Below are 24,480 nucleotides of genomic sequence, written 5' to 3'. Positions count from 1 at the left end.
AGTGTATCACATGCCGCCAGTTCTCCGTGTGTGAAATCGGCGTCTGACGTCATCAGGGTGCACTGAACTGTGCGCCCTGTGATATCGTGGAGCCGGTGTTGCCTTGGCAACATGTAATCAAATCACGGTTTTTGCGGCGACGATGTAATAACCCAATCTGTTTATGTATTTGCCTATTGAGTATAACGCCGCATATACATGATAATAGAGATCTCCATACTTATTACATACGGTTACAAATTACCCCAAACTTCTGCAATAGTGGACAAAAAGATCTGTGTATCAGCGCAACACTCAAGACAAATGACAATTTAAAAACAAAGTGCATATATAAGTGCATCTACACAACATTACATCTATATCACAATATGTAATAGACAGCATTACTTGAGTGGGTGTCACATTTGAACACCATGGCTAGTCCGATTAGATTCAAGTTGGAATACCGCACAGTATCTGTTCATTTTTTGGATCTCAATATTTTCAAAGTTGATGAAGAGGGTACAACTCGGTTTGGTACCTCTCTTTACACTAAACCAACTGACTGCAATTCCTTATTGGATGCGAGGAGTTTTCATCCTCTGCATCAAAAGAAGGGGATTCTCACCTCCCAACTCACTCGTGTCATTAGGAACAATAGTGAGTTACCTATGCTACAACAACAACTGGAAGAAATGGATGCGAAATTAGTGGAGAGAGGCTATACTAAAGAGATGGTTAAGAAGGCACGGGATGACCTCATGGATCCTACTAAGTTGGGAATGAGGCAACGGACAACAAAGTCAGATCCTGAACAGATCAACATGGTTACCACATATACACCAGATTCTAGACACCTTACTGAGGCGGTCCGGAGACATTGGCCAGTGGTAGGCAGTGATCCCACACTACCATTTGGGAGGGTTGCTGCCCCCAGAATAGCATACCGAAGAGCAAATAACCTAAGGGATATACTGGTTAAATCAGATCCGGTAAGAAATTATAAAAAGGATACCTGGCTTAAGCCTATGAAGATGGGCTGTTTTCCCTGTTCAGGATGTGTCACCTGCAATGGTATGCTTATGGGCAATTCTTTTCAGCACCCTCATAGCAATCAAAGATTCGACATTAGGCATCGCCTTACATGCACCAGCATATATGTGGTATATATGATCATTTGCCCATGCTCCAGTGTCTATATCGGCAAAACTGTGACAACCTTCCGCGAACGCATGGCAAACCACCGATGTGCAATACGGGAGGCCCTTCGCACTGGCGAATTGGAACAACCAGTAGCTAGGCATTGTATCCAACATAAACATGCGGTCTCCAGTCTACGCACAATGCTTATAGACCATGTACCCCCCCTCCCGAGAGGAGGTGACAGGGGGGATCTTTTGCTACAATGCGAAACCAAGTGGATCTACAGGCTGAACACCATCTCTCCATATGGCCTTAATACCTCTCTGGACTTTAGCCCCTTCTACTAGACTACATCTGTCTTTGTAATAAGTTCAGAGTATACATATCCTTCCTGCAGTTGTAAAAGGGACTCTCAACAAGATACAGAATGGCCCTCACATATTGTTCCTAAGTTTCTATCATACTGCTAGTAGGCATGATTGTAAGCTGGTATATCACTTTATATGTAATTTGACTCTGTTTATTGTCTTTATGACCTCAAAAGTTCTACAGGTCTTTTACATATTGTGATATAGATGTAATGTTGTGTAGATGCACTTATATATGCACTTTGTTTTTAAATTGTCATTTGTCTTGAGTGTTGCGCTGATACACAGATCTTTTTGTCCACTATTGCAGAAGTTTGGGGTAATTTGTACCCGTATGTAATAAGTATGGAGATCTCTACGGCGTTATACTCAATAGGCAAATACATAAACAGATTGGATTATTACATCGTCGCCGCAAAAAACGTGATTTGATTACATGTTGCCAAGGCAACACCGGCTCCACGATCTCACAGGGCGCACAGTTCAGCGCACCCTGATGACGTCAGATGCCGATTTCACACACAGAGAACTGGCGGCATGTGATGCACTCAAACAGTATTTAGGTGGTGGTCTGGGGTAAGTTATCTGTGAAGCTTTTAATATTTATTTTTGTCACATTTGATAAAGGTACAATGATGTACCGAAACGTCATGGTAATATAATCTTTTTAATGGATTGATTAAAGGATTACATTTTAAAAGACCAGTGAGTGCCTGTGTTCTTGGAGAGGATACGGATTTGGTTTGCAGTGCACCTTGGCAGCTGAATTGGTGTAAGATATGCTGTACTCTATCTGGACAATATATATATATATATATATATATATATATATATATATATATATATATATATATACACACAATATCTCACAAAAGTGAGTACACCACTCACATTTTTGTAAATATTTTATTATATCTTTTCATGTGACAACACTGAAGAAATGACACTTTGCTACAATGTAAAGTAGTGAGTGTACAGTCTGTATAACAGTGTAAATTTGCTGTCCCCTCAAAACAACTTAACACACAGCCATTAATGTCTAAACCGTTGGCTACAAAAGTGAGTACACCCGTAAGTGGAAATGTCCAAATTGGGCCCAAAGTGTCAATATTTTGTGTGGCCACCATTATTTTCCAGCACTGCCTTAACCCTCTTGGGCATGGAGTTAACCGAAGCTTCACAGGTTGCCACTGGAGTCCTCTTCCACTCCTCCATGTTGACATCAAGGAGCTGGTGGATGTTAGAAACCTTGCGCTCCTCCATCTTCAGTTTGAGGATGCCCCACAGATGCTCAATAGGGTTTAGGTCTGGAGACATGCTTGGCTAGTCTATCACCTTTACCCTCAGCTTCTTTAGCAAGGCAGCGGTCATTTTGGAGGTGTGTTTGGGGTCATTATCATGTTGGAATGCTGCACTGCGGTCCAGTCTCCGAAGGGAGGGGATCCTGCTCTGCTTCAGTATGTCACAGTACATGTTGGCATTCATGGTTCCCTCAATGAACTGTAGCTCCCCAGTGCCGGCAGCACTCATGAAGGCCCAGAGCATGACACTCCCCCAAGCTTGACTGTAGGCAAAACACACTTGTCTTTGTACTCCTCACCTGGTTGCCACCACACACGCTTGACACCATCTGAACCAAATAAGTTTATCTTGGTCTCATCGGACCACAGGACATGGTTCCAGTAATCCATGTCCTTAGTATGCTTGTCTTCAGCAAACAAGCTTTCTTGTGCATCATCTTTAGAAGAGGATTCCTTCTGGGATGACAGCCATGCAGACCAATTTGATGCTGTGTGCAGTGTATGGTCTGAGCACTGACAGGCTGACACCCCACCCCTTCAACCTATGCAGCAATGCTGGCAGCACTCATACATCTATGAGAGAGAGAGAGAGAGAGAGAGAGACAGAGAAAGAGAAAGAGAGACATGGAGAGAGACACAGAGAGAGAGACAGAGAGAGAGAGACAGAGAGAGAGAGACAGATAGAGAGACAGAGACAGACAGAGAGTATATATATATATATATATATATATATATATACTCACACAATGCATACTTGTAATAACCAACTGTTAACCACCTAGGTTGGCACATGCCTCTGTAATGTCCCTAAGTACATACCAAACACCGGAATGGACCACATTTACAGACCCGACAAAGTACACATCCTAAATCACTGTAAAATCCACAGCCCTGAACATTGACAGACAGCTTTACAGTTCCCAGCAATCCTGCAGTTATTCCCTGAGCTGCGTGGGTGACAGGCCCATAGGGAAATTTTACAAAAATTATCAATAAAACGCACAGAAAGCCTGGCACTCACCAGAAGACACACAGCAAAAATGGGAGAATCAGTTGCAATTAGCGCCAAACTGTTTAAGCCCAGGACCACGGCAACTTCTCTCCCTTCTTGAGACATTAATCAGTAGGTAAATTACAAATGCCTGTCACCATGGGAGGTTCCCAGTTTCTTTGTGTGGGTGCTTCTCCTTCTCTTCGCTTCACCACACTCTGCTTCTTTCCCCCACAGAAAAGCCCCTGTTCATTACTGTGTCTTCATTGGCATCTCTGTCTTCATCCATGGTAACTGCAGATCTACCAATCAGCACATTCAGTGCATCCCCTAGCTGGCAGCGTTGTTGAGTCTCTGAAGCATCGTAGTAAACATTTTACTCAAGGGAGGGGGCGGGAAATACAAACTCTGTGAGCGTGCAACCCTGCATTTAGCTCTTTAGCTGCCATTAAAAGAAAATCAATTAAAGGGATATGAAACCCACATTTTTTATTTCATGATTCAGATACAGCATGCACTTTTAAGCAACTTTCTAATTTACTATTATTATTAATTTTTCTTTGTTCTCTTGGTATTTTGATTTGAAAAGGCAGAAATGTAAGCTTAGGAGCTGGCCCATTTTTGCTTCAGCTATTATATAAACCAAATCACTTGACTATGATGCTCTTGCAATACCTCTGTTAATGAAAGTATCAGGGAGAATACATCTATTATAAAAGGTTTTGATTCATAAACAACCACTATATCAACAAGAACTGTACTTAATTAAGGGTTTGAATGTAGTTTTTGGAGGAGCACCAGCACAGCCAGCAATGGGTACGTCATTGTTTTGTAATTTCAGCTCAAGGCAATGCCCTTTTAACCTGCATGAACTTAAAGTTGTTCAACTGAGCTCTCATTGTCAAAAAGATGCCTTTTGATATACGATTTCTCAAGATACTGGTGATATTTGTTTTAATTATAAGTAGTGAATGGGCTACAGCTGAAACTTGGACAGATGACCCATAGGTCAACTATGTAATGCACTTAAAAATGGTTACACATAATTGCATGCCATGTATATATCACAGAATACATAGCAGCCTGCAAAATATATAATATCAGCAATAGCCCTTCCCTTCCATGTTTCAACAGGAATTTTGCTGAACAATGTGGTTGGAGTGGGTTTTTAAGATGGTTCATGAAACGTGATAATGTAATGTGAATACATAGAAAGGCATGCAGCACTATACAAAATCAAGCTTCAAGCATATGGGATAAAATATAGGAGTATTAAAATGTGTTATGACAGAAATAACTTGCATATGTAGTCATGTCACACTTATACAGAAGTGTTAACTGTTCAAAGAATTTGTCATTTTTATGTTTCTAATGGCCATACCATCTGGACTTTCACTGTTGCACAAATTCACATTTTATCAACCTACTAAAATCCTTAATTTGATTGCATTGCAACGGATCAAAAAAAGCAAAAACAGAAAAAACTCACAGATAAGTGTTTGGGTATGTAATTGTGTTTCATGCCAACATTTCTAATTTGAAGGACTTTGGATATTGTAAACGCGTAAAAAAAAAACTAACACATCGCTCGCCTGCTAACCTGACACGGTGTTAGACATACATATATATGGGTGCTCAATAGCACTCACAGCCAGCTGCACAGACTCCAGAGACCTAGGCAGTTAACCCCAGACAAGTGGGTGCCGATAGGGAACATTACAAAACTAATTAATCAATCACATCTATCTATGCCTATATATCTATATGAATATATAGGTATAGATATAGGTGTGTATCTATCTATCTATCTATATATATATATATATATATATATATATATATACAGATATATAAATAAATATATATTAAAACATTCAAAGAAAAATGTCTTCTAAGTGAAGAACATTGGAATGTAAAATATTTACAGTAAAAATACATTGTTAAATATTAAAATTGATTAAAAATGATTTTTCAACTTTTAAGGCATTTGACTGGAAAGGGCTCCAAAGTGTAAATGTAAGTCTATGGCCTCCAGTTATCAAGCCGTCAACCGCAAATACGCTGCAATTACGCAGCATATTTGTGGCAAGGCTGATTCCCTGTAGTTATCAAGCCCTACAGCCCAGCAAAAGTAGAATTTAGTGACGTAACATACGATTCGCCGGACTCAGTCCGACACAGATCGATGGTTACGTCACTACAGATGTTCCGAACGCAAGTTCGCCACAATCTGACTACATTTGCTAGTTAACAAATAACTAGCAGGTACGCTCGCCACTATTCCGGGCAAGCGTACCTGGTTTTCAATCCGCCACCCTGGAGGCGGCGGATGCCATAGGAATCAATGGGAGTCTAACAGCAGCGAAAGCTCATGTTCGCTGCTGCCCGATATCCCATTGATTTCTATGGGAAGTGTCTGCACCTAACACCCTAACATGTACCCCGAGTCCAAACACCCCTAATCTGCCCCCCGCTACAATGCCGCCAACTACTTTATACTTATTAACCACTAAACCGCCGCCCCAACACCACCGCCACCAACATTATATGCATTAACCCCTAAACCGCCACTCCCGGACCCCGCCGCAACTATAATAAATATATGAACCCCTAAACCGCTGCTCCCGGACCGCGCCGCAACCTACATTATATTTTTTAACCCCTAACCTGCCGCCTCCTATACCGCTGCCACCTACATAAAGTTATTAACCCCTATCCTGCCGATCCCACCACAAATAAATTAATTGTTTAACCCCTAAACCACCGCACCTGGAGCCCTCCGCCACCTACATTACATTTATTAACCCCTATCCTGCCCCCCCCCACACCGCCACCACCTACAGTACATTGATTAACCCCTAATCTACCCCCCCTACACCGCCGCCACTATATTAAATGAATTAACCCCAAAACCTAAGTCTAACCCTAACCCTAACACCCCCCTAACTTAAATATTATTTAAATTAATCTAAATAAATATTCCTATCATTAAATAAATTACTCCTATTTAAAACTAAATACTTACCTATAAAATAAACCCTAAGATAGCTACAATATAATTAATAATTACATTATAGCTATTTTAGGGTTTATTTTTATTTTACAGGCCACTTTGTATTTATTTTAACTAGGTACAATATCTATTAAATAGTTAATAACTATTTAATAGCTACCTAGTTAAAATAATTACAAATTTACCTGTAAAATAAATCCTAACCTAAGTTACAAATACACCTAACACTACACTATCAATAAATTAATTAAATAAATTAACTACAATGATCTAAAATAAAATACAATTAAATAAACTAAACTAAACTATATTACAAAAAAAACCCCATTAAATTACAAAAAATAAAAAAATATTACAAGAAGTTTAATCTAATTACACCTAATCTAAGACCCCTAATAAAATAAAAAAGGCCCCAAAATAATAAAATTCCCTACCCTAAACTAAATTACAAATAGCCCCTAAATACAATACCCCCCCAATATTACAACCCACCACCCAAACACCTCTACTCTAAAACCCACCCAAAACCCCTTAAATAAACCTAACACTACCCCATTGAAGATCACCCTACCTTGAGCCGTCTTCACCCAGCCGGGCTGAACTCTTCATCCGATCCGGGCACAAGTGGTCCTCCAGCCGGGCAGAAATCTTCATCCGATCGGGTAGAATAGGTCCTCCATCCAGTCTTCATCCAAGCGGCATCTTCTATCTTCATCCTTCCGGCGATGAGCGGCTCCATCTTGAAGACCTCCAGCGCGGAGCATCCTTCCAGCACGAAGGACTAACGACGAATGACGGTTCCTTTAAATGACGTCATCCAAGATGGTGTCCCTCGAATTCCGATTGGCTGATATGATTCTATCAGCCAATCGGAATTAAGGTAGGAAAAATCCGATTGGCTGATTTAATCAGCCAATCGGATTGAAGTTCAATCCGATTGGCTGATTGGATCAGCCAATAGAATGCAACATCAATTCTATTGGATGATCCAATCAGCCAATTGGATTGAACTTCAATCCGATTGGCTGATTACATCAGCCAATCTGATTTTTCCTACCTTAATTCTGATTGGCTGATAGAATCCTATCAGCCAATTGGAATTCTAGGGACGCCATCTTGGATGACGTCATTTAAAGGACCAGTTATTCATCGGGTAGTCGTCTGCAGAGATGGATGTTCCGCGCCGGAGGTCTTCAAGATGGAGCCACTCATCGCCGGAAGGATGAAGATAGAAGATGCCGCTTGGATAAAGACTTCTGCTGGATGGAGGACCTCTTCTGCTCTGATCGGATGAAGACTTCTGCCCAGCTGGAGGACCACTTGTGCCCGGATCGGATGAAGAGTTCGGCCCGGCTGGGTGAAGACGGCTCAAGGTAGGGTAATCTTCAATGGGGTAGTGTTAGGTTTATTTAAGGGGGGATCGGGTGGGTTTTAGAGTAGAGGGTGTGTGGGTGGTGGGTTGTAATATTGGGTGGGGGGTATTGTATTTATTTTTTTTCCGGTAAAAGAGCTGATTACTTTGGGGCAATACCCCGCAAAAAGCCCTTTAAGGGCTGGTAAAAGAGCTGGTTACTTTGGGGCAATGCCCCGCAAAAGGCCCTTTTAAGGGCTATTTGTAATTTAGTTTAGGGTAGGGAAATTTAATTATTTTGGGGGGCTTTTTTATTTTATTAGGGGGCTTAGATTAGGTGTAATTAGATTCAACTTCTTGTAATATTTTTTTATTTTTTGTAATTTAGTGTTTGTTTTTTTGTAATATAGTTTAGTTTATTTAATTGTATTTTAATTTAGATTATTGTAGTTAATTTAGATAATTAATTTATTGATAGTGTAGTGTAGTGTTATTTGTAACTTAGGTTAGGATTTATTTCACAGGTAAATTTGTAATTATTTTAACTAGATAGCTATTAAATAGTTATTAACTATTTAATAGCTATTGTACCTAGTTAAAATAAATACAAAGTTGCCTATAAAATAAAAATAAACCCTAAAATAGCTACAATGTAAATATTAATTATATTGTAGCTATCTTAGGGTTTATTTTATAGGCAAGTATTTAGTTTTAAATAGGATTAATTTATTTAATTATAGGAATATTTATTTAGATTAATTTAAATAATATTTAAGTTAGGGGGGTGTTAGGGTTAGACTTAGGTTTTGGGGTTAATTAATTTAATATAGTGGCGGCGGTGTAGGGGGGTAGATTAGGGGTAATCAATGTACTGTAGGTGGGAGTGGTGTAGGGGGCGGCAGGATAGGGGTTAATAAATGTAATGTATGTGGCGGAGGGCTCCGGGTGCAGCGGTTTAGGGGTTAAACAATTAATTTATTTGCGGCGGGGTCCGGGATCGGCAGGATACGGGTTAATAACTTTATGTAGGTGGCGGCGGTATAGGGGGCCGCAGATTAGGGGTTAATAGGTATAATGTAGGTGGCAGTGGGGTCCGGGAGCGGCGGTTTAGGGGTTCATATATTTATTATAGTGGCGGTGGGCTCCAGGAGTGGCGGTTTAGGGTTCATATATTTATTATAGTGGCGGTGGGATCCGGGAGTGGTGGTTTAGGGGTTAATATATTTATTATAGTTACGGCGGGGTCCGGGAGCGGCGAATTAGGGGGTAATAAGATTATTTAGATGCGGGGGGCTCCGGGAGTGGCGGTTTAGGGGGAAAAACTGTATAGTATAGTGTGGGTGCTTAGTGACAGGCTAGCAAGAAAGCTGTGAAGAAGCAGATGAGCAGCGAGATCGATGACTGTCAGTTAACAACAGTCAGCTGCTCATCGCTCCGTACTTCAGACTCGCCAGAAACACAAGTTATGGAGCAGCGGTCTAAAGACCGCTGCTCCATAGCCCTGTCCACCTGCTCTGATGAGGCGGACAGGAATCGCCGCAATTCAACCCAATCAAATACGATAGGGTTGATTGACTCACCGCCAATCGGCCGCCAGCAGGGGGCGGCGTTGCACCAGCAGCTCTTGTGAGCTGCTGGTGCCATGCTGAATACGGAGAGCGTATTGCTCTCCACATTCAGTGAGGTCTTGCGGACCTGTTCTGCACTGTCGAATCAGGTCCGCAAGACCTTTCTTAAATAGGTCCCTTGAGCTCCATCTATCAAGTTGCGGAAGCAGGTTCTGCTTACCACTGCTTCTTAAACTCCCCAAAACTTTTTAGGTGGCATTTGTTAGGGGTAATTGACAGGTTCTGGAGGGGTGGCGCTGCACAAGAATTTTCTTAAGCATTGATAAATGTAGGCAGCTCGGTGCAGTTACACGCAAACATGTTACCAATTAGCGAATCTTGTCTATCTGTGTTTTGATAATCAATGCATTTAATTTGACAATTCTTTCTAGAAGATTAATCAAATACTTGTAACGTGTATCCATCGGTTGCTATATAAGCTAGAAAATGTTCCTGTACTCTGGAAAGTTGATGGATACTGGTTTTACCCCTTCAGTTATTTAACTGTGTGCAAGAACTATTGTTTAGTTGTTTGGCACTTGTTGGATTTACACAATAACCAACTATTTTTCACTAAGGTATCCACACAAAATATAACTTTTTATTTTTTAGTAAACAAAGTATTTTTAGAAAATAACTTTAGAAACTTTGCAGAAATACATTAATCTATCTATCTATTTTCTATCTATCATCTATCTGTATATCTATCTATCTGTTAAGACCGCAGTCACTGGAATTTTAATAAGATCAAATATATATTTATAATACAATAAATATTTATCATACAAATTAGAGGTAATGGTATTGGAAACTGTCATAAATATCACTAAAGATAAAAGGTAAGGTAAGGTTATACTATATATTAACAAGATAACTATATCATATAAAAATATTTAACATCAATGCTAAAAAATCACAAATATCAATGCTAAAAAATCACAAATAGTAAGTTAGGTTCCTTATAAATATTTAATTAAACAAAAAAAGACATATATATTCATTCAAGTAATAAATCAGCAACAAGAAAAGTAAGTGCATTCATTCAAACAAATGGATTAAGATGTGGCCACATCTAAAAACTGATCACTAATAATATCACTCATATGTTGGCTCCTTAAAAAGGTATTAAAAAAGTCCAATAGTGCAAGTGGTTATTTAAAAAATGTGATAAAAAACTGTAGAAAAGTTTGTAGAAAAGACCGTATTGTGTTTGTAAAAAACCAAATGGTAATTAAATATCATCCAGCAGAGTCTGTTTCCTGTATATAGGTCTGTAAAATAGTCTGTTGGAATCAGTTTAGCAGACACACAGTTCATAAACATAAGCATAAGTAGTGCTGACCGGTCAGTTAAGCAAGTGTTCCAATGTTAAATTAGGATAGCTTGAACGTACCTAACAGACTTAGTGGCTGTAAGCGGCTCCAGTGCTGTATAAACAATTCCACTCCACAATCAGCTACGGGCACTACACGCCGAGTACTATTTTACAGACCTATATACAGGAAACAGACTCTGCTGGATGATATTTAATTACCATTTGGTTTTTTACAAACACACTACAGTCTTTTCTACAACCTTTTCTACAGTTTTTTATCAAATTTTTTAAATAACCACTTGCACTATTGGACTTTTTTAATACCTTTTTAAGGAGCCAACATATGAGTGATATTATTAGTGATCAGTTTTTAGATGTGGCCACATCTTAATCCATTTGTTTGAATGAATGCACTTAATTTTCTTGTTGCTGATTTATTACTTGAATGAATATATATGTCTTTTTTTGTTTAATTAAATATTTATAAGGAACCTAACTTACTATTTGTGATTTTTTAGCATTGATATTAAATATTTTTAGCATTGATATTTGTGATTTTTTAGCATTGATATTAAATATTTTTATATGATATAGTTATCTTGTTAATATATAGTATAACCTTACCTTACCTTTTATCTTTAGTGATATTTATGACAGTTTCCAATACCATTACCTCTAATTTGTATGATAAATATTTATTGTATTATAAATATATATTTGATCTTATTAAAATTCCAGTGACTGTGGTCTTAACAGATAGATAGATATACAGATAGATGATAGATAGAAAATAGATAGATAAATTAATGTATTTCTGCAAAGTTTCTAAAGTTATTTTCTAAAAATACTTTGTTTCCTTGTTTATCCACTAGCTTTTTAACTGTGTTTGAGGGATCACAGTCTATACTAGAGTCGGCTTTGAGTTACTAAGGTATCAGTCCAGACCCACCACCTACTGTTTTTATCTTAGTCACTGGAATTTTAGTTTATTCTATTATTTGTGCATTATTAAAGTGACATTTCAGGATTAGCTCCTTCCTCAGACCAACCAGAATGTGACAAAAAAACCTAAAGCCCATAGTGTCCCTCCCTCATGTGTATATTGTGCCAAAAGTATAGTTGCCATGGCAAACCAAATGTAAACAAACATACCCATGTGTAAAATTATAATAAAAACACATGTTACGTATGTAAACAATGCAACTTAATATTGTGCATAATAACCTAAGTGTTTATATATTGAGGAGTACATAAGACCTTAAACTGACGGCTTTGTAACCCAAGAATAAATGCTAGCCATTAGTATTACAGCTATCACATATACAGGGAGTGCAGAATTATTAGGCAAGTTGTATTTTTGAGGATTAATTTTATTATTGAACAACAACCATGTTCTCAATGAACCCAAAAAACTCATTAATATCAAAGCTGAATAGTTTTGGAAGTAGTTTTTAGTTTGTTTTTAGTTTTAGCTATTTTAGGGGGATATCTGTGTGTGCAGGTGACTATTACTGTGCATAATTATTAGGCAACTTAACAAAAAACAAATATATACCCATTTCAATTATTTATTTTTACCAGTGAAACCAATATAACATCTCAACATTCACAAATAAACATTTCTGACATTCAAAAACAAAACAAAAACAAATCAGTGACCAATATAGCCACCTTTCTTTGCAAGGACACTCAAAAGCCTGCCATCCATGGATTCTGTCAGTGTTTTGATCTGTTCACCATCAACATTGCGTGCAGCAGCAACCACAGCCTCCCAGACACTGTTCAGAGAGGTGTACTGTTTTCCCTCCTTGTAAATCTCACATTTGATGATGGACCACAGGTTCTCAATGGGGTTCAGATCAGGTGAACAAGGAGGCCATGTCATTAGATTTTCTTCTTTTATACCCTTTCTTGCCAGCCACGCTGTGGAGTACTTGGACGCGTGTGATGGAGCATTGTCCTGCATGAAAACCATGTTTTTCTTGAAGGATGCAGACTTCTTCCTGTACCACTGCTTGAAGAAGGTGTCTTCCAGAAACTGGCAGTAGATCTGGGAGTTGAGCTTGACTCCATCCTCAACCCGAAAAGGCCCCACAAGCTCATCTTTGATGATACCAGCCCAAACCATTACTCCACCTCCACCTTGCTGGCGTCTGAGTCGGACTGGAGCTCTCTGCCCTTTACCAATCCAGCCACGGGCCCATCCATCTGGCCCATCAAGACTCACTCTCATTTCATCAGTCCATAAAACCTTAGAAAAATCAGTCTTGAGATATTTCTTGGCCCAGTCTTGACGTTTCAGCTTGTTTGTCTTGTTCAGTGGTGGTCGTCTTTCAGCCTTTTTGGCAAGTGGCATCTTGGCAGCTGCACGCTTGACTTTTCTCAGTTCATGGGCAGTTATTTTGCGCCTTGGTTTTTCCACACGCTTCTTGTGACCCTGTTGACTATTTTGAATGAAATGCTTGATTGTTCGATGATCACGCTTCAGAAGCTTTGCAATTTTAAGAGTGCTGCATCCCTCTGCAAGATATCTCACTATTTTTGACTTTTCTGAGCCTGTCAAGTCCTTCTTTTGACCCATTTTGCCAAAGGAAAGGAAGTTGCCTAATAATTATGCACACCTGATATAGGGTGTTGATGTCATTAGACCACACCCCTTCTCATTACAGAGATGCACATCACCTAATATGCTTAATTGGTAGTAGGCTTTCGAGCCTATACAGCTTGGGGTAAGACAACATGCATAAAGAGGATGATGTGGTCAAAATACTCATTTGCCTAATAATTCTGCACTCCCTGTATAGCAGCTATAATAGTTAACAATTTGTAACCAACCCCATTACCAACTAATAGATCACCCCACCCTGGTAAGGATGGAGGCTGCAGTGACTGGTCTGCGGACCATGCGGGGTGAGTCTGATTGTTTGGGGCTGATTTTAAGTCTGCCCCTTACCATTCAGTTCTGAGATGGGTGGTAAATTAGTGGAAATTGTGTGGTTTTCTGTGCCAAATGTTGTATACAGCTCAATTTCACCTCCTCCTCCTATGACTTTTCGGGATGATGTTGTATGTTACTAGTGCATAAATCTTTGATTGATGTAGCCTTTTTCTCTTTTAATGTTGATTGAACATCTATGTGTTGTCACACTTTTGTGACTTGTATATGAACACCCCTCAATTGCCCTTTGTCATGTCAGATCTATGATCAATGGTGGCACAAAATTGAAATTGCAACATAGAGATGTTTTTGTTTAGCTAGGTTCAGATAGGTCTCGTATCTGACATCATGTATAAAACAACCAATCCCTTGCCCCAGGCCACACTAAGATGGGTTATTTTTCATCACCCATTTTCTTTAACTTGCCCTGAGTCTGGGACATGTTTTTCGTTTTATTTTGCAGAGCAAGAGAGCACTATTACAAGGGGCCTAGTCCCAAGAACTGTACACTACAGAGCAGGATTTTGTAGTGTACAGGACATAGGGACTTTATTTCAGTCATAACCTGGAACAGAAGCACTGGAGGAATTTAAGAAGAGATAATCAGCTCATCTCCCTGTGAGGAAATACAATTTAAAGCTACATACTCCAAGAGGTGGATGGCATATCTGAATATCCTGGGAGGAAAGTATTGGATGTGAATCTACTCATTACTACATACTCCAAGAGGTGGATGAGATCTGTAAGGCACCCCTCGCTACACCGGACCCACTTGTACCAGTATCTGAATACCCCTTCCAGTGCGGCAACTTACCTCATTAGATTGAGGTAAATTCTGGTAAGGGGATCTACATTACTAAAGAATACCTAAGAGAATATTTAAGTGGACATTTTCTAATCTTGCATTATCTTTTGCACTTGATATTCTATAAGACTGTGTAACCACAATATTCATCTTTATACCTTATCCATACAGTTACTTTCTTGTATGTTTTGTTGTATGTTTTTTGTATGTCTCTTGTCTTAGGTAAGGAATCTTTAATATATATCTATAGCTATATATCTACAGTGTGCAGATAGGTAGATAGATGATATAGATTTAAAATAAAAAAAATAACTTTCTCCAGAAGAACAAAAATGAAAAGGTTAGTCACCGCATCTGGCCAAATGGGACAAGCTCAGGCACCACGTCAAGGTCCTTTCCAACACCTGAGTCCCTAACACAGCAATACAATGCTGGCTCTCAAAGCCAGACAAACTGGGAACAAGGGAGGGGTGCACAGGTATATGTAATCACCCATCAACATACAAAACACTGAAGGGTGACTGCACTCCAAAACCGGACCAGGTACACATCCCATGACCCAGCAACATGCCAGCTCTGAGTGCTAAATAGCACTCACAAAAAGCTGTGCCGTCACCAGAGTCACAGGCAGTTAACCCCAGACAGGAGTGGGTGCAAGAACCATGGGGGATTACAAAACAAATACAACACATAAAGGAAACCCAGCACTCACCAGCTAGCTCACAGCTAAGATTAAAAATGGAAAGGTTAGTCACTGCATCTGGTCAAATGGGACAAATGGGACCTTGACGTGGTGCCTGAGCTTGTCCCATTTGGCCAGATGCGGTGACTATTTAGCACCCAGGGCTGGCATGTTGCTGGGTCATGGGATGTGTACCTGGTCCGGTTTTGGAGTGCAGTCCCCCTTCTGTGTTTTATATATATATATATATATATATATATATATATACATACACACAGTTTTTAAATATTTATGTCAATAATAAACTTATATTTTACGTTTAATGTATGTATGAGTATATATATATATATATATATATATATATATATATGTGTGTGTGTGTGTGTGTGTGTGTGTTTTATACTGTTATTCTAGACTCAACACTTTACTTCAAGTCTCAAGTCGAGCTAACGTTTTTAGAGCGATTATGTGTTATGCTTGTACATCACATAACTTTTAACTTGTAATATCAGTGATGTTTAGCTCAAGCTGTATGCTAAAAATATTGTGTGCATTAAGACAATATTAGATGTGGTAAACATTATCTGATTAGGCTGTTTTACCATGGACCTATAATACCAAATTGCATGCTAATCAATCCTGCAATATTGATATATACCCTACAGTTTTAATAGTGCTCCACTTATAATCTAGCCCACAATCCTTTATTTAGCTTCTTTTAAAATAGAGCTGTGTGTTAGCTTAACAAAGCTAGAGTGAAGATTGAACATTCTCAAATATCTTTAGCCTCACCCAACTCATTTAAATTGTAATTGTCCTTTATAGGAGGAGAATTGAAATTCCTTGTTATAAATACAGCCTGGATGTTGCTCGCTGTCTGTTTATTCATGTATTTGATCTGAATCACAAGAAGGGAAGGGAGCTATGGCAGGTGAGTGCAAGGGTGTGTGTGTGTTTCAGTGTAGATGGGTTGCAGTACCTGTTTGAGTCAATTAGTATAATTAATCCATAACTAACTGTGAAAAAGTCAAAGATTTCTTATGGTAACTTTACCAAGATTATATATTCTAAGTAACAGTGCAATGTAAGTTCATTATCTAATGATCTGTATATTCTATGATCATAAGGGTCACAGGGAGTGAATGGCCTTACTGTTGTGTGTGCCAACATTGTACTAATTTGCACATTTCTGTGAATGTGTTTCTTTCTTGTTGATTAATTGCTCATATGTAATTTAAAGTTTTCTGAATTTACATAGAAAGCAGAATATCCATAATGAATTTATCACCTCAATTATATTCCTTTATCATTATAAAGATAACTGTACATTCTAAGCCATCACTGGGATTTACATTTTATAGGACATAAGATGTATAAAACATGTATGCTTATTTTTACTCTCTGTCCGTAACATAACAGTAAATACAAATGTAGCATATCCAGTAACACATTTTGGAGTAAATCCCAATACTTTAGAAAATCTTATGAAATGAATAATCTACAAAAATCCCTAAATACATGAATGTTGAATTTTGTTGAAAAATTATTAGGTGTTATTTTCTAAAAGATTATGATCAACGCTTGTAAGCAAGGATTATTATTTAGTGGGTATAATCTGCCAGTTACCAGAAATCAATATAGCTTTTAAAATTGATATTAAAATGTAATTCTTCTTCCAACTGTTTTTATTAGGCTAAATCCTTGAGTAAAAATCTCTTCTTTTCTGGATGACTGAAAATGATAATACATTTTTGAACATTCATGTTACATTGAGCTAATCTTCAGATATAACTAATATACAATGTACTTATGTTTGGCATGGACTGCTAATTTGTATTCACAATAGCCAAAAAGGTCTTCCCTCAGTATAGTATAGTTATCCCCCTCTAAAAAACAAACAAAACAAAAACATGAAATTTGCCATAAATGATGTTATTTTCACAAATTAATGTTAAATTAACTTTTAGACAAATGCGTAGTGTAGTAAATATTGTGTTTTTAAACAAGTATGTAAATTTACATTTTGGGTCTATCACAATCATTTAGTAAGCGATTGTGATCTACAAATGTTTTTTCCAAAAAAAAATCCCCCTAGACTTTAATGGTGAATTTTGTAGAAAAATCCTTAGATACATGTTTCTAAAGGACTATGATCGACTCCTTATTAAAATATTTAAAAATTATCCACGTTTTAAGGAGATAGACTCCATATAAGGGAAAATATTTTTTGTATTTTAAGACGAGTAGAATATTGCACATTAATCTGTACAAAGCGATGGTGAAAACTCTGTTCTATAAAATCATTAGGACATATGTATGTAAGATGAATTCATTTTAATTACAGACCTTGACAATGTCTGCTTACCTTTTATGTTCAAGATTGAATACTTGATGAGTCTGCTTCTTTGAATTTGTGAATAATGTAAGGTCAGAATATTTTGTTATAGATATGTATTTTGTTTTCTAAATTAGAATTAAATATTGCAGTTTTGTATTTTGGCACATATGGCTAGAATCATGCTTCCACCTTGGCTAAATCTTCAGGCAAAATTATTCTTGATTCCAAAGGCAACAAAAAATGTGAAAATAATATATATTCATGTATGTAATCTAATCAATAATGTTAATTAATAGATTGATACAGCATGACCACATTCCACACGTCTTTCACTAAGCTTGAATAATTAATGTGTTGCACAATTTTACCATCTCCTATGCATATTGCAATGCAAATTTCTATTACATTGTCATGGTGGAATGTAAAATAGTATCCTCTGTTTGAATCATAGAGCAATGATCACCACCCAGATCTGAAACACATGTATGAACTAGAAATTTAATATTGAACACTGAATTTATGTAAACAAATCAAATAATGAATAGAATAGGAAGTGTCTTGTAATTCATTTCTTACTTAATTTAAATTTCTGGGAACTAAAATTCATCTAAGTATAATTAACACAATTATTAACATTTTAAAAGACAAATTGATTAGTATACAAATTTAATGTTATAATGAGAACAAACAGCAAGATACAAGTTCCTGTCCACAATGCATTTTATTTCAATAAGTGACTTCATTTGGATTAATGTAAAAAAAAAATGTAAAATATCATAATTCCATTGTAGATTGCATGAAGCAAATCATTAGTAAGAAAACATTTAAAAAATAGGTATTGTTTATAAAACAACAACAAATACATTTTAGTTAATTTGCCAGATTATAATAGGTGAGATCGTAACTATACCCTCTGAGGGCTAGATTACAAGTCACTATTTAACACTCCCACTGGTGCGGTAACTGGGCTCGACTTCGGAAAAAAACAAAAAAATCACGCAAACCCAATCGCATTTTTCAAGTGTGCTTACCCAACATGAAATATTAATATTTGACATTCCAATGTTCTTCACATGGAAGAATATGTTCTATTTATGCCTAAATACATATTTCTATATATATCTAATGATTTTTGGTAATATAAATATCTATAACTATCTATATACAGTAGATGATTAGATATAGATATATACAGGAATATCTATAAATTCTTAGAACGTATTCCCCTATGTGAAGAACATTGGAATGTGAAATATTTACACTAAAAACACAGTATACCACTTTATTAAACATGAATATTGCAAAAATATGATTTTGCATGTTTCCATCTTCTTGATTGCAAAGGGCTTCAATGAACATATATAAATATGTATCTCTTTGTTAAAGCCCTTTGCAGTCCTTTTTTTTTTTTTTCTAACACTGGAGATCTTTTTTCAATAATTTTTTGGTGTTCATATGAGTGTAGCTGTACTTTTTAATGGAAATTTTTTTACAACTTTTTATTCGAACATCACAGTTAACCAGAGCTATCCTGACTCCCGTTAAATTCAACTGTGCTCGAGTGAACGCGTTTACTTTAAACTTGTAATATACGTGCTACTTCTGCGCAAGCAGCCGCAATAAACCAGATATTGCTCTGTTGCAACAGTTAGCGTGCCATTCGTAATCTGGCCCTGATTCAGTAATTATCAAAAACCCTGTTTTATCATCTTAGGGACTACTGATACCTTCTTGTAAAATAAAGACTCAAATCTTTATGAAAACACTATCATGACTGACTAAATTATTTTAACGATAGAAGCCATTATTCAGGAGTCACAGTCACACATTCTTTGGAGCCATACAAGTGTTGTTGTACCAAGATGTATGCATAAAAAAGTTAGTAGCAAAATAATAAAATTAAATATCAAAAAGGGACAGTCTAGTTAAAATGAATCTTTGATGATTCAAATAGGGCATGCAAATTTAAACAACTTTTCAATTTACTTTTATTATTAAATTTTCTTTGTTCTCTTGGTATTCTTTGTTCAAAGCTAAACCTAAGTAGGTTTATATGATCATTTCTAATCCCTTGAAGGCCGCCTCTTATCTCAGGGCATTTTGACAGTTTTTCACAGCTAAAGGGCATTAGTTCATGTGTGCTATATAGCTAACATTGTGCTCAAGCACGTGAATTTACCTAGGAGCCAGCACTGATTGGCTAAAATGCAAGTCTGTCAAAAGAACTGAAATAAGGGGGCAGTCTGCAGAGGCTTAGATACAAGGTAATCACAGAGATAAAAAGCATATTAATATAACCTTGTTGGTTATGCAAAACTGGGGAATGGGTAATAAAGGGATTATCTTTCTTTTTAAACAATAAAAATTCTGGTGTAGACTGTCCCTTTAAAAAACAATTATTAATGGCTAGATTAAAAGTGGAGCACTAAAGTTTTCGTGCAAGAGGGTACCCATGTGGGCAATCACGATTTACACTAAAATAATTACTGCAACCTCAGTACTCTAGTTAACTATTATGCGAGACACAAAAGTTGCACAAAACACATCAAAAATACATTTAACAGAACAGTTACACTTATAATAACACTGTCTTATAAAAAATATTTAAAAAATATATATTGCAAAAAAAATAATATATATATATATATATATATATATATATATATATATATACACACATTTATATATGTGTACATATGTTTTTATGTGTATTTATGTATTTACAGACATATACACATGTATAAACACATAAATACATATGTGTATATATAGAGGCATAGGGGCCGATTTACCAAGCCATGTATGCATCTGTTTTCAGGCTCGCCAGAAACAAGAGTAATGAAGCAGCGGTCTTAAAACCGCTGCTTCTTAACTTGTCCACCAACTCTAAATATAAATATATATTTCTGAAGAAATCTATCAGATATACATTTAAATATCTAGAACATATCCTGCTATGTGCTGAACATAGGATTATGAAACATTATCTTCTTATGTTGCACTTTTAAATAATAGTGAATGTGTTTGCGCGACTTGTGGGTGTTTCTTTTTCAACTTTTTCAGCTCTATTGAAGTCTATGGGGGAATGCGATTTTGTGCTTAAGACTTCTAAAAGTATATTTGTTACTGTGACTTTGTGAACGCGAGAGCGCATTCTATTTACTTTTAACTTGTAATACGAGCATGGAAATTCCTTCTAGCGGCTTTAACGCTCAAACGCGCGTACAAGCCACAAAATGTAATTTAAAATATTACCAAAACTAAATTAATTACATTAATGTAATTGCACTTAAATATTTGCGCCCGAGCGATAAGGGGTATGTTGTGAGGCTTTGCACTCATCAGGTTTTCCACTCATATTACGAGTTGAAAGTAAAAGCAATCGCATGAGCACAATCGTGATTTACGCTAGAATGATTACTGTGACTTCAGAGCTCTGGTTTACTGTTTCACGAAACATAATAGTGTCAGAAAAAACATAAAAAGTACATTACAAAGTACAGTTGCTCTCATAATAACACCATCGAATAAAATTTATCAAAAAATATATCACACAAAAGTTATAAAGGCAGGCAAAGTGCTTTAACATTGAGACCCGTACATATACATGTCTAAAGATGTATATGTATGTGTGTGTATATATATATATATATATATATATATATACAGTATATATAAATATATATATATATACTGTATATATATTTATATATATTTATATATGTGTACATATGCATTTATGTATTTATATGTGTAAATATGTATTTACAGACATATATACACATAAATACATATGTACACATATAAAGACATTTGCCCTTTGCCGTTAAGTAGATAAAAACATGTAAAAGCATATTTATTCAATATGCTTTTAATAAATGCTTTAACTATGTATTTAATGTAAATAGTTCACATTCCAATGTTCTGTACATAGCATAATATGTTATAAGTACAGTATTTGTAAATAGATATTCATATTTCTATCTGTATATATCTATACCTATCATCATGTATAGGTATAGATATATGTTACCAAAATATAATCAGATACATAAATACATATGTATTTGTTAATAAACAGAACATATTCTGTTATGTAAAGAACATCTGAATATGAAATATTCATATGTTCATGTCAGGTTAGCACAAATGAAAATATATGATCGGGTTTGTGCGAGAGTCAGTTTGGGGAATGCGTGAATGCGATATTATAACTTCCAATTTTTGTGCTCGTCAAATTAGCGCAAGAGCGAAAACAGTTTACTTTTCAATTCAGAATACAAGCACAAACCGACGAGCGCAATAGTCTTACTTCTTGCGCAATTAACACTCAAGTGGGAGCGTTAATTTGTGCTCATTTTATAATCTGGCTCTTAATTGGATAAGTAGACAGGGATAAAATGCAATGCAAATCTATACTTCTGATGGTTACAGAGTTTTCATGGCAAAAAAACTTAACCAGTTGTGTTGATGTTGGATTATGGACACAAATCTAGGTTTTTCAATTCTTTAAAATATCTGCAATAAATATGCTTCAAAATAATTGAAAAAGTAGTAATATAGACATAGGTTGAACTAAATTGAGAAGCCAGGTTAAGATAGTAACCTTTAAATAATAAAGTCTTCATAACATAGCAATATTCTGTTTTGTGATCAGTTTTCTTTAAATGATGCATTCTCTGTCATGTGGATAATACACTGTTATTATTGCAGATTTCAGGATAATATATGAAGCCCATTTTATGAGACATACTGTACAATTTTGTTAAGTGTTTGTATACTTACAAAATTAATTTAATTAACCCAGAGACAGATAGGTTGCATTTCATGACTCAACGATAATGAATATTTTGAACTGTTTTGAAACATTTAGAAAATGGAATAGAAGTATATTATATTTAAAAACATTTAATTACATTTAATGTTCACTTTGGAACTTATAATAAATTGCAGTGTAATTTTTATGGTAGATGGATGCTGAAAGCAAGGAAACGTAAAAAAAAACCCATAACAATTAACTTTTTCATTAGTAGCAGGATAAAACCTTTTTTTAAAATCATATGGTATAAACTCTCTTTTGAATTTGAATTTCCATTAAATGAGTGTCCAGGTTTTTGTGTATTTTATTGAAAACATAAAGGGCTAAAAAAAAAGAACATAAAGGGCAAAGAAAGAAAAACCTAACACCCTACTTGTCATTTTCTCAAGCGCGCTAACCCGACATGAAAATATTAATATTTCATATTACAATGTTCTTCTCATAGAATAATATGTTCTATTTATTCATAAATACATGTTTCTATATATATATCTGTGTTTTTTTTAGTAAAATATATACAGTTGTGCTCATAAGTTTACATACCCTGGCAGAATTTATGATTTCGTGGCCATTTTTCAGAGAATATGAACGATAACACAAAAAAATTTCTTTCACTAATGGTTAGTGTTTGGCTGAAGCCATTTATTATCAATCAACTGGGTTTTCTCTTTTTAAATCATAATGAAAACAGAAACTATCCAAATGTCCCTGATCAAAAGTTTACATACCCTTGTGATTGACACAAAGGGGTTTGAATGGCTATTAAAGGTAACCATCCTCACCTGTGATCTGTTTGCTTGTAATTAGTGTGTGTGTATAAAAGGTCAATGAGTTTCTGGACTCCTGACAGACCCTTGCATCTTTCATCCAGTGCTGCACTGACGTTTCTGGATTCTGAGCCATGGGGAAAGAAAAAGAATTGTCAAAGGATCTGTGGGAAAAAGGTAGTAGAACTTTATAAAACAGGAAAGGGATATAAAAAGATAACCAAGGAATTGAGAATGCAAATCAGCAGTGTTCAAACTCTAATCAAGAAGTGGAAAATGAGGGGTTCTGTTGAAACCAAACCACAGTCAGGTAGACCAACTAAAATTTCAGCCACAACTGCCAGGAAAATTGTTCGGGATGCAAAGACAAACCCACAAATAACTTCAGGTGAAATAAAGGACATGTGGTGTGGCTGTTTCAAGATGCACAATAAGGAGGCACTTGAAGAAAGATGGGCTGCATGGTCGAGTCGCCAGAAGAAAGCCATTACTACACAAATGCCACAAAGTATCCCACTTACAATACGTCAAACAGCACAGAGACAAGCCTCAAACCTTCTGGCACAGTCATTTGGAGTTATGAGACCAACATTTGGCTTTTTTGGCCACAACCATAAACGCTACATTTGTAGAGGAGTAAAAAAGGCCTATGATGAAAGGTACACCATTCCTACTGGGAAACACGGGGGTGGATCACTGATGTTTTGGGGATGTGTGAGCTACAAAGGCACAGGAAATTTGGTCAGAATTGATGTCAAGATGAATGCAGTATGTTATCAAACAGAACCCCTCATTTTCCTCTTCTTGATTAGAGTTTGAACACTGCTGATTTGCATTCTCAGTTCCTTGGATATCTTTTTATATCCATTTCCTGTTTTATACAGTTCAACTACCTTTTTCACACAGATCCTTTGACAATTATTTTGCTTTCCCCATGACTGGATGAAAGATGCAAGGGTCTGTCAGGAGTCCAGAAACTCATTGACCTATACACACACACTAATTACAAGCAAACAGATCACAGGTGAGGATGGTTACCTTTAATAACCATTCAACCCCCTTT

The 24,480-nt window shown here is 36.4% G+C and overlaps 1 protein-coding gene across 1 annotated transcript in view; it reads left to right on the top strand.

Annotated features, from left to right (window-relative positions):
* Nucleotides 1-413: 413 nt before the first annotated feature.
* LOC128662700 (protein-glutamine gamma-glutamyltransferase E-like) overlaps nt 414-24,480 on the top strand; it is a 91,523-nt gene continuing 67,456 nt past the window's right edge. Inside the window, exon 1 of the mRNA XM_053716592.1 lies at nt 414-869. Within this exon, the coding sequence (XP_053572567.1) occupies nt 414-869 (456 nt within the window). The remainder of the gene's footprint in view (nt 870-24,480) is intronic.

Source organism: Bombina bombina, chromosome 1 (genome assembly GCF_027579735.1).
Source record: "Bombina bombina isolate aBomBom1 chromosome 1, aBomBom1.pri, whole genome shotgun sequence".
NCBI lineage: Eukaryota > Metazoa > Chordata > Amphibia > Anura > Bombinatoridae > Bombina > Bombina bombina.
This window is presented reverse-complemented; position numbering and strand designations above follow the sequence as displayed.